This window comes from Erinaceus europaeus, chromosome 5 (genome assembly GCF_950295315.1).
Source record: "Erinaceus europaeus chromosome 5, mEriEur2.1, whole genome shotgun sequence".
Classification (NCBI taxonomy): domain Eukaryota; kingdom Metazoa; phylum Chordata; class Mammalia; order Eulipotyphla; family Erinaceidae; genus Erinaceus; species Erinaceus europaeus.
Window position 1 is genome coordinate 33,926,415 of NC_080166.1, and position 12,433 is coordinate 33,938,847.

The window sequence follows — 12,433 nt, forward strand, 5'->3', positions numbered from 1 at the left end:
AAACGTTTTACTATTCATGTTGTTATATTATGTATAATATGTATTATTGCACAAAGTATATTACCAATGAAATGTCAATACTAGGATTTAGAGTACCTAATTACATTTTAAGCCTTTGAAATTTCTTATACACCAGTCAAGGGATTTTTCATTTAAAATTTCACTGCAACCGATAATAAATAAAAAAGGTAAACTTCAGCACCACGGAGAAGGGTCAGCAGGTAGAGTTATTCCTTGCATTCAACCCTCACAGCATATATGACAGGGTACAACTCTGACCTGCTTCTCTCTAAATAAATCTTAAAAAAAAAAAATGTATATTCAAGAAGAGATTCATATATTTAAAAATCCAAACTTGCTATATACATCAGTCTTAACAAAGTAAGTAAAACCACTCTTGGTCCTTGGGCAAGAGTCTACCCACTTATGGTTTCTTTTTTGTGAAGATTCATTTACTTGAATGATAAAGGGTGAGGAAAACATGGGAGTCGAGTGGTAGGGTAGTGCAGCGGGTTAAGCGCAAGTGGCGCAAAGTGCAAGGATCAGCGGAAGGATCCTGGTTTGAGCCCCTGGCTCCCCACCTGCAGGGGAGTCACTTCACAGGTGGTGAAGCGGGTTTGCAGGTGTCTATCTTTCTCTCCCCCCCCCCCGTCTTCCCCTCCTCTCTCCATTTCTCTCTGTCCTATCTAACAATGATGACAATAATAATAACTACAACAATAAAGAGAAACGAGGGCAATAAAAGGGAATAAATATTTTTTTAAAAGGGTGAGAAAAAAAAAAAACCAGAGGATTCACCAGTTTTGGCACATGACAGTGACTGCCAATTGAACCTGGGCTCCTAAGGCATGCAAGTTTATGTGTGCTACTGCTACACTATCTCCCTATTTCTTTCACTTATGATTTAAGTCATGATATAACTTGTGATTGGAACCAACAGAAAAAGAACATATGCTACAATTTTATATTTTAAAATAAATTCACAAGATGGCTTCATGACAAGCACTATAAAATCCATTTTTACCACTTTGTACAATGAAGCAGCAAAACTCAGTATGGGAAGTCAAGCCAACATTTAAGACCTGGCTTAGGTTTAAGTTGAAGCACATTTAGTTCTGCAAAAAACTTCTGAATCAGACAAGGGGTAAAAATGAACATTTCCATAATACTCACAGCAAGCTGTTTGGGCAGGTTTTCTGCAATTCGGCTTAATAATGTCTTTGAAGGTTTCTCTGAGCATAGCAAAACAAGGTTGACATTTCTATCTCCTCGAAGAAGTAATCCTTTTGCCAATACTCCCACTCGCAAAACTCCCTTTAAAGCTCTGCAGTGAAATTAAATTATGACACTTCTCAACCAGAACCATAATAAAATTTAAGCATACATAATAGTGATAAACTTTTCTTCAACATGCATTAATATTTTTAGAATCATTCTTCTTTTAAATAAGAAATATGGATAGATAATCCAGAGTGGAATTTTCAGGGACAATGGAAAAGCAACAGGTATTAATGTTTCTGAGTCTCATTTTAGAATTAAAAAAGACTCATGCTTAATACTGCACAAAAATATCCCCAACAGGTAAAGGTAAAACAAAGTTACAGACCATAGTGCAAGTCAATGATATGAAAGATACTAATAAAACAAAAACTGAATGTGGGGCAGAAACAACAAATGAAAACTGAACAGCTGCTGAATGTAATTTGAAAACTGCAGGGGAAGCAATTACAGAAGCCAGACCTTCTACCTTCTGCAACCCTCAATGACCCTGGGTCCATGCTCCCAGAGGGATAGAGAATGGGAAAGCTATCAGGGGAGGGGGTAGGTTATGGAGATTGGGTGGTGGGAATTGTGTGGAGTTGTACCCCTCCTACCTTATGGTTTTGTTAATTAATCCTTTCTTAAATAAAAAAAAAAAATTGCAATGGCTGTTTTGCAAACAGATTCAAAATAGTTTTATATAAGTTTACATAAAATGAGTAAAATTATAAAGCTGGAAAGTATATACAACTGTTGTTATTTTACAAAAAAAAAAGAGCCTGCAACATTAAATAACACAAGTATGACACATATAGATGCACAGTAGAGTTGTCAACTTTTTCTAATTTGTTCTAATTTCTAAATATAAAAGCACCATAATAAAAAAATTAATGAAGTAACTCTGGACACACCTGTCTTTACCACCCTCTTTCTTATCATCTCCTTCTTTGCTCTTGCTCTTGTCATGTTCAGACAAACTGTCTGAAACAAGTTTTAAAGCACGTTCAGTGATAGAAACAATTTTCTGAACTGCTTGTAATTCCTCTTCAGTTGGATATATGGTTGCATGTTTTGTCATTACATAACGGTCATCAGATGAGTCAGGACGACGTAAAGGCTGAAAATAAAGTTATTTCATTAAAATTCTTCCTAAACAAAAAGTAAAGATATACGTATATTTATCTGTAATTTCAACTAGAGACAGAAGCTTTATCACTATACAATGTGGGTTTCCCCTAATGCAGTCAATGCATGGTGCTCTCATGTAGTGCCAGAGTATCAAACCTAGGTCCTTGCACATGGCAAAGTATGAACTCTATGCAGGTGAGCTATCTCCTGTCCCCTAAAGGACTTATTTCTCCCAGTGTATGTTTGCCATATCTTTCCAATACAAAAACCAGTTAAGTAAAATGTTCATTTAAAATCTTATTACATTTCAGTAAAAAAATTGCAAAGGGGGAGTCGGGAGGTAGCACAGCGGGTTAAGTGCAGGTGGCTCAAAGTGCAAGGACTGGTGTAAGGATCCCGGTTTGAGCCCCTGGCTCTCCACTTGCAGGGGAGTCGCCTCACAAGCACTGAAGAAGGTCTGCAGGTATCTTTCTCTTCCCTCTCTGTCTTCACCTTCTCTCTCCATTTCTCTCTGTCCTATCCAACACAATGACATCATCATCAACTACAGTAATAACAAGAATGACAAAAGGGAATACTTAAAAATTGCAAAGGTTATACAAACAAAATTATGTATATATGTAAGAATATACACTTTGCCTCACAAGTAAAATTGTAATAGACATCACCTAGGGTTGTGGAAATACTTTTTACTCAAATTTAAAAACAAGTATTTCTAAAAAATTTAATACAAGTTTTACAAATGCCATTTTACAAGACAGACAATAGCTGAAGAAGAGCCATCTGGTATTTTATTGTATAAAGTGCTGTCTAGAAATCAAGGAAATCAGGTGGGGCAGGGGTGTATATAGCATAATAGTTATGAAAAGAGACTCTCATCCCTGAGGCTCCGGAAGTCCCAAGTTCAATCCCCTACCCCACCATAAGCCAGAGCTGAGCAGAGCTCTGGTGGTGGTAGTGGGGAAATCAAGAAAATCTTCATTTTCCAGACTCTGAACTTAAGATAAAAATGCTCCTAACAATGCAGACATCTTTCCCAATTACTCAGTTTGCACAGAACATGAACTACTGCTGACTGGCAATGCAGCAGCATTATTCCCATGACCCTCTGGGCAGCTTCCAGGAAACCGATCTTTGGGCTCCAGGGGGAGTACGGTTGCAAAGCTGAAATTTAAAGGAACTGATAGAAGGGCACCACCAGGAGTGGAGCCTGCAGCTTAATCTGACTGAACACGATAAACCTCACACAGCCAGGACATGGACAGGACTGACAGACTGATAGTTCTCTCTTGATTCTGTGGGTGGTGGTGCACAGCCATTCTTAGTTGGTGGAGCGATTTGTCTGGTTAATTCCGAGAACATGAAATATATATAAAAGTTTTCCTAATGCATCATCTATAGTGCTCATCTGAATCACTTATTTTGAACACAAATTAGAAATACTTTTTATTTTTTTTATTCATAATATTTTATTTTATTTATTTATTCCCTTTTGTTGCCCTTGTTTTATTGTTGTAGTTATTATTATTGTTGTCGTCGTTGTTGGATAGGACAGAGAGAAATGGAGAGAGGAGGGGAAGACAGAGAGTAGGAGAGAAAGATAGACACCTGCAGACCTGCTTCACCGCCTGTGAAGCGACTCCCCTGCAGGTGGGGAGCTGGGGTTCGAACGGGGATCCTTATGCCGGTCCTTGTGCTTTGTGCCACCTGCGCTTAACCCGCTGTGCTACAGCCCGACTCCCTAGAAATACTTTTTAAGTGGTTAAGTTTGGAGTATGAAAAAAGACTGTAAACTACTTCTAACAGATAAGCAAAGCAACTGTTTTCAAAATTGTTTTTTTCTAGTGATGTGAGTAGCTACCAATAAAAGCAAATTTCTAGGGTTCAGGTCCTGAAACATGACGGCAGAGGAGGACCTAGTGGGGGTTGAATATAAATGTGGAAGTCTGAAAATGTTACACATGTACAAACTATTGTATTTTACTGTTGACTATAAACCATTAATCTCCCAGTAAACAAATGAAAAAGTAAGTAAATTTCTGTAAAAGAAAAGCTGGCATAAGAAGCTCTTGTTAGCTTATACTGAAAAGTAACAGATTCATGGGAATTCTATGAAGTAGGGGGGTTGGGTGGTGGTACACCAGGTTAAGGGCACATAGTATGAAGAGCAAGGACCTGCTCCCCACGTGTAAGGGATTACGCTTCACAAAAGGTGAAGCAGGTCTGCAGGTGTCTGTCTATCTTTCTTTCTCTCTGCCTCTCCTCTTAATTTCCCTCTGTCCTATCCAATAAAATGGCCACCAGGAGTAGTGTGTTTGTAATGTTGGCACCAAGCCCAAGCAATAACCTTGGAGGAAAGGGGGGGGGGGGGAAGAGAAGGAATTCTATGAAGTAGTTACCTTGGAACTGAAAATTTCATGGAGGAAAAATTTTAAATTAGGTGAGAAACTTAAATCAAAATTGTAAGACAATTAAATTTAAGAATTAGTCCCCCAATAGTTATTTTCTAATGCTAAGCCAATCTTACACTTTTATCCCCACACAAAGTGAATACTCACTGTTGGCCCCTGTGGCTGAGGAGGCATGCCTGGTCGGACTCCCAGCAGGCCTAGTGGGCCTGGGGGACCATGAGGATAGCCTCCATCAGGCATCCGGCGTCGATCATCCCAATGATGCTGCTCTTCCTCCATTCTTCTCCAGTACATGTCCTCTTCATAACGTCTGAAACACAGAAGATATTACAAGTCTATGAAGCAAAATACAATCCTTGAGCTTGCATCAACAGCAACAAACAAAAACACAAGCCCAAGTCAGCCTTAGATAACACCATGGTTTTAACCTTGCATGAATGATTTCTCGTTTTCATCTAGGAGTAAATGGAATTAAGAAGAACAAATGAAAATATAGAGAAAAGCAAAATAAAATTAGTAAAAATGTCTTTAAGACAATTTTTAACTTTCCCATTTATGGTACAGGGAAAGACAAAGATAGGTCTCAGTTAAGAGGATTGAATGTAAAATAGTGATAAGCAGCAACTTGGATTCCGTATCATTCTTGAGTACAAAGTAAGGATAAGAAATATAGTAAAGTAGAACGAACAAGTTCTAGCTAGAAACAACAGCTGTGACTTAGTTCTTATTAATTTTCATCATAATTGGAATCATGTCGTAATCCTAAAGTTCTTAGAATTTCTTTGACTTGGTTCAGGATAAAAATGTGTGGCAAGGTTCAGGCGGTAGTGCAGTGGGTTAAGAGCACACGGCGCGAAACGTAAGGACTGGCTGAAGGATCCCTGGGCTCCTGTAGGGGGGGTCACTTCATAAGCAGTGAAGCAGATCTGTAGGTGTCTTTCTCTCCATTTCTCTCTGTCCTATCCAACAATGACATCAATAACAACAATAAAAAAGGGCAACAAAAGGGAAAACAAAACAAACAAAATCTTAAAAAATGTGTTAAACAAAAGCTGGTACCCTCCTAGCTGAGCTAACTCTCTGCACCCCCCCATCCTGTGTCTACCAAATAAAACATCTGAAGGTTGAACTAGAACTGTAAACAGCTAGTGTGTAGTCCCTGCCTTAATGATCATTTAATTCATATAATTAAAATTTTCAGAATCTCACTGCTCACCATTCCTCCTACTCAGCAGTACATTCACATTCAACTTCACATTAGAAACCAGTAACTTCCATGTCTCTAAAGCATGCATAGCAGCAACATTTTACTAGATGAGTTTGATTTATACAAAACATAAGGGAAAAGTATGCTTCCTAAATATGGTATTGCAGAAAGCAACAATTTCGTCAGGCTGGTAATAAACAGTGCTTTTTAAAAAGTAAATGTTTGAGGTGCTGGGCAGTGGCATACCAGATTAAGCAAATGTATGACTGTGTAAAGACCCAGGTTTCGAGCCCCTGCCTGGTCTCCACCTGCATGGGGAAATCTTTGCAAGCGATGAAGCAGGTTGGCAGATATCTCTGGTTCTCCCTCTATCTCCCCATCCTCTTTCAATTTCTCTGTCCTTGGGGCCATATGGTGGCATATCTAGTTGAATGTACATGTTACAATGCAAAAGGACCAGGGATTGAGCCCCTTGTTCCCACCTGCAGGGGGGAAAGCTTCACAAGTGGTAAAGCAAGGTCTGCAAGTCTCTCGAGCTTCCCCCTTGATTTCTGGCTGACTTTACCCAATAAATAAAGATTAAAAAAAATGTTTGGGTGAAGGAGATAGCATAGTAGTTATGCAAAGAGACTCTCATGCCTAAGGCTCCAAGGTCTCAGGTTCAATTCCCTATATGTCTATAAACCAGAAATAAGCAGTGCTCTGGAAAAGTAAATATTAAATATTCAACTGAGGACTTTTAGAACTACTATTATTTAAGCCTTGGGGAAAAAAATGAATAAAAATAACTGGAAGACTCTGGAAAGTCATCATCATTCTAATTTCAAATGACTGTTACTAAAAAGTTTGTAAAATCTATTAAATGAAAGCAGAGAGCAAGGAAACAACACAATAGACATTAATGTCCAAGGAACCAGAATTATAACACTCAACTCCAACACCATCATATGCCATGGCCGAGCAGTGTTCTGGTCTTTTTCTCTCATGAAAATAAATAAAACACTGCAGTCTGGAGAGGCCACAGTGGATTACGCTGAACTATCAAGCATGAGTTCTCAGGTATGAACCCTCAAATCCTAGCAGTGAATCTATCAAGAGTGATTTGTTTCTTTCTCTCTTCCTATCTCTCATAAATAAAATCTTAAATAAATGTTTGAAAGTAAATAATGAGGGCAGAAATCTGTATCACTTTGAACCACTCATAGTAAATGAACACAATTCCTGATGCAAAATACTTTTCATAAATATTATGACATTATCAGAATTTTGGAATATTTTTATTAGGTAACAATATACCTTTTTAAAAAACTTTTAAAATTATCTTTATTTATTTGATAGAGATGACCAGAAATCAAGAAGGAAGGGGGATACAGAGAGGGCCCTAGTGATGGTGCACCTGGTTGAGTGCACGTTACAGTGCTTAAGTGCCCAGGTTTGAGGCGCCAGACCCACCTGCAGGGGAAAAGCTTTGTGAGTGGTGAAGTTGTGTTGTAGGTGTCTCTATGTCTCTCTCCTTCTCTCTCAATTTCTGGCTGTCTCTATCTTTATTTGTATAATAAAATTTTACAAAATTTATTAAAAAAAAAAAAAAGGGAAAAAAAAGAGAGACACCTGCAACACTGCTTCACCACTTGCAAAGCTTTCCCCCTGCACATGAGGTCTGGGGGCTTGAAGCTGGGTCCTCGAACACTGTAACATGTGCCCTCAACCATGTGCGCCACCACCCAGCCCCCGAAATGTACAATTTTTTGTTACAGAATTAAACTGCATTTTTATAGTTTTTTCCCCCCTGGCACTGAAGAATCACCTGTGTGATTCTATTGCTTCTGGTAGATTTTTTCCCCCCCTCTCCTGACAGGAAAAAGACAGAGAGAAAAGGAGTTACTTCATAGCACCACCCTACTGCTCCTGAAGCTGTCACTTAGCATAGTGCTCCCACTTGGTGGCCAGGGGTTTCAACCCAGCTGCATGCTCATGGTAAAGTATGCAGTCTATCCGGTGAGCCATCTGACATATTTTCATGTATATAACATATATACTTACCAGACAATTCCCATACCAAGCTCATAGTTAAATGTCAGAAAAAAACTAAGTTTAATGCATTAAAATTTTATAATATTTATTCCCTTTTGCTGCTCATGTTTTATTGTTGTAGTTATTATTATAGTTGTTATTGATGTTGTCGTTGTTGGATAGGACAGAGAGAAATGGAGACAGGAGGGGAAGACAGAGAGTGGGAGAGAAAGACAGACACCTGCAGACCTGCTTCACTGCTTGTGAAACGACTTCCCCTGCAAGTGGGGAGCTGGGGGCTCGAACTGGGATCCTTAAGCCAGTCCTTGCGCTTTGCGCCACCTGTGCTTAACCTGCTGCTCTACCGCTTGACTACCAAAAATATTATTTATCTCAGAAGAAACACAGCATCATTCTGGCATATGCGATCTAGGTATTGAACTTGGGTCTTCTTGCTTGTTAAGTCCAGAATTCTGCCACTGCACCACCTCTAGGATTCCAATTTTAATGCATTTCTTTACTTGACTTAGGGTCTTCCCAAGAAGATTCTAATTGCACAAAATAAATCTGGATTACTATGAATTGAGTGTAAAAACAAAAAACAAAAAAAACCCCACTACAGAAGGGCTGTACAGTTCTCCATGTACGAGAGTATACTACCTACCTCATTTCCATTCTCCAGCGTTCCTCTTCTTCTCGTCTTCGCCAATATTCTTCTTTTTGCATTTGTTTCCTCATTTTCTCTTCTTGTATTTTCCTTGCTCGAATGCTGGGCTTTACTTCTACTTGCAAATCTGGATTGACTTTTTTCTGTCAATATAGAAATTTAAAAAAACCAAAAAACAAAAAAACAGTGAGGGGGGGCTGGGTAGTGGTGCACCAAGGGTCTGGGGGATTCAAGTTCCTGGTCTCCACCTGTACAGAGAGAAATCCTGAGGTGATTCCTGAGCAGTGCTAAGTCTCTCCTCCCCTCTTTTTTAATTAATCAATTTATTTATTTATTATTGGATACAGACAGAGAGAAATTGAGAGCAGAGGAGAGACAGAGGGAAAGAGACAGAAAGCAGCAGCACTGCTTGACCACTTGTGAAACTTTCCCCTGCATGTGGGGGCCAGGGGTTGAACCTGGGTCTTTGTGTACTGTAATGTGTGTGCTTAACCAGATGGTACATATTACCATGCACAAAGACCTGGGTTCAACAAACTCCTGCTTCTTACCTGCAGGGGTGAAGCAGTTATGCAGGTAACTCTTTTATCTCCCACCTCCCTCTCAAATTCTCTGTCTCTATGCAATAAACTTTGACAAAGGATTTGTCAAGGCAGTCCTTGACTAATGATTTCTTCTATGAAATCTTTATAGAGGGTAAATGGGTATCTAATTTTCCTTAACCTGTTTGTAAAAAGATGACTATAAATTTAACTGGGGGTTGGGAATAAGGTCTAAAAAAACTCTTTTCATATAAAAATACTGTTTTTTAAAAGGATAATTTAGGAGTGGGGGAGACAGCATAATGGTTATGTAAACAGACTCTCATGCCTCAAGGTCCAAAGCCCTAGGCTCAATCCCCCCACACTACCATAAACCAGAGCTGAACAGTGCTGGGGGGGGGGGGGGGGGGAGAGGCAGACAAAATAACTTCACAACTCTTGCACTAAGAAACACGAATCTAAGATTTAGTGAATTGAAAAATATTTAGATTCAACTTAACATTCTAATAGTTAAGCAATGTTATATATTATTTTTACTTATGAATAATAAACCAATTAAAAAACAAAAAATAACCTCACTGTAGAGGAGCAATGGTAAAGACTGTCCCACTCTGAAGGCAGGCTAGGTCAACCTGTTCTGCCACTTGAGGAAGACTGGTCCTAAAATGAGCACAGCCTAGAATGTTCCTAGCTGTGACTATGGACTATGATTACAAAGGCTAATATGATAAATATGAATACACACACACACACACTCAGACCGATAGGTTAACAGTTAATGGTATTTATTTACTTTCTTTTTTTATATACTTTTAAAATATATATATATAATTTTTTAGAGCTACTCTCTGCCCTAATACAACTTTCTAGGTCTATTTTCATTTCTGACAACATCTTCCCAGACACTAATTTTTAGTCTACCTACATGTTAACTATCAGGCTCAAGCAAAATTACTAAAGTCACTTGGAACATGCCTAAAATACACTTCCTAGTCTCTTCCAAGCCAAAGATCCCTAATTTACTCTGTTCTAGTCCTATCTTTGGATTTCTGTTTATCAAACAATTCCTCTTTTTATCTTACTGCCCTTTAGCAAGCAAATTGCAAAGGCTACTATGATGCCATCCTGACTTCCCAGGGAAGAACAACTCACCATTATGTCCTGGAACCTCACATCCCCAGAGCCCTGCCCCACTAGGGAAAGAGAGAAAGAGGAAGGGGTGAGGGGAGGGGCTATGGATCTACCTGCCAATGCCCACATCCAGTGGAGAAGCAATTACAAAAAGCCAGACCTTTCACCTTCTATATCCCATAAAGAATTTTGGTTCATACTCCCAGAAGGATACAGAATAGGGAAACTTCCAATGGAGAGGATGGGACAAGGAACTTTGGTAGTGGGAATTGTGTGGAATTGTATCTGTTATCTCGCAATCTTGTTAATCATTATTAAATCACTAATAAAAATCTGAATCGAAGTGAGACAGAAGTTAATATTAAGAGTGGAAGTCTTTTAAAATATTATTATGCTATTGGATAGACAGAAAAATTGAGAAGGGAAGATAAGGTAGAGAGGGAAAGAGACAGACAACTGCAGCCCTGCTTCACCACTCATGAAACTTTCCCTCTGCAGGTAGAGACCAGGGGCTCTAACCTGGGTACTTGCGCACTGTACTGTGAACGCTTAACCACATGCGCCACCGCCTGGCCCATTAGAATGGGAGTTTATGGGTTAAATAGGTAATATTTAGATGCTTTGTTTTACATCCAAAATGCTTCATTGTAACAACAAAAATAAGCGAAAAAGGAAAGATAACAGCTGAAATTATACTCACCTTATATTGAAGTCTGTGTCGCCGTCCCTTTAAGTGCATCTCTTTAGCATTGGGATCATTAAAGCTGCACTCACATAATTTACAATGGAATCGAATCACTTTTCCTTCATCATTTCTTACCTTAATTAAGGAAAAAAAAAATTAAGAGGTGTTACAGCTGGATAAACCCTTACACATTCTCCGATTAAGAATTGTGAACAACTAGAATTCAAAAGAAAATTAAAGGAAAAAGAGGCAATACCTGTACTTTTGTAAAGGGGTAGTTATAAAAATATAACTGAGAATTTTTAATTGCAGAATACAAGACATATCAAGCTTTTGTCTGCAAGCAAGCTTGTACTGAGGAGGTCCCTTCTCTGTGGTTTCATTTTCTATAGCTTCTGTTACATGAGCTCAAAAGTGGTTTGATATGCTATGTACTGGAAAATATTTTGAGACACCACACTCAAGAAATCTTTATTACAGTATACTATAATTCTTCAATTTATTAACGCTAATTTCTCACTGTGTTTCTTTTACAAATTATATTTTATTGTCTATGTATGGGAAAATATAGTGTGTATATATAAATTTTGATACTCTGCAGTTTCAGACATCCACTGAATGTCTTGAAAATTATGCCCTGTGGAAAAGGGGGACTATTGAATATTATACAATAAACTAAAAAGACTGTCATTTCCAACAGAAAATATTTATCAAATTTTCTGATGTTCCCCTACTCCTCCATTTAATTTCACTTCACCTATAAAAAAGGAATAGTTATAACATCCTCCCTGACAATATCTCTAGTCCACCTTCATGTTACCTATCAAGCTCAAGCAATGATTACTAAAGTCCTGGGCTCCTAGGAATATACATGAAATAAACATCCTAGTTTCTTTACACCATAGGGTCCCTATTCTCATCTGCTCTATTCCTACACTTTGATTTCTGTTTATTAAATACTTTATCTTGTTTTATGTCTTACTGATGTTCAATCTGCCAAGTTTGATTCTACTCCGACCTCAACCTGACCACCTTAGGCAGATGACCTTGCCAACATTTCTCAGCACCTCACTTCTCTAGAGCCCTACCCTACTAGGGAAAGATAGAGACAGGTTCTGGTATAGATCCACCAGTCACCATCTATGTCCAGAGGAAAAGCAATTACAAAAGTCAGAATTCTTTCCTTCTGAACACCAAAATTTTTTTGGTTCATACTCCCAGAGGGGGAAAATGACCAGAGAGTTCTTAACACCACTTCCACCGGGATCTGGAACTCTGTGACTTGCAGCCTTTGCCATCATTGAGAGAGAAGAGAATCTGGAGAACACCTAAGGGAGTCAGGTGCTATTTTTCTATCTGAGAGGGAAGTAGAAAAAGGAAGGACACCCA

At 38.6% G+C, this 12,433-nt stretch overlaps 1 protein-coding gene across 5 annotated transcripts in view; it reads right to left on the minus strand.

Annotated features, from left to right (window-relative positions):
- The window catches only part of ZFR (zinc finger RNA binding protein), a 79,136-nt gene that overhangs the window by 25,980 nt on the left and 40,723 nt on the right, over positions 1 to 12,433 (minus strand). For all 5 annotated transcript variants that reach the window (XM_060191205.1, XM_060191207.1, XM_060191206.1 and 2 more), the window contains 5 exons: positions 11,060 to 11,179; positions 8,684 to 8,829; positions 4,947 to 5,109; positions 2,172 to 2,377; positions 1,174 to 1,324 (listed from right to left, as the gene is read on the minus strand). In XM_060191205.1, the coding sequence (XP_060047188.1) occupies positions 1,174 to 1,324; positions 2,172 to 2,377; positions 4,947 to 5,109; positions 8,684 to 8,829; positions 11,060 to 11,179 (786 nt within the window). The remainder of the gene's footprint in view (positions 1 to 1,173; positions 1,325 to 2,171; positions 2,378 to 4,946; positions 5,110 to 8,683; positions 8,830 to 11,059; positions 11,180 to 12,433) is intronic.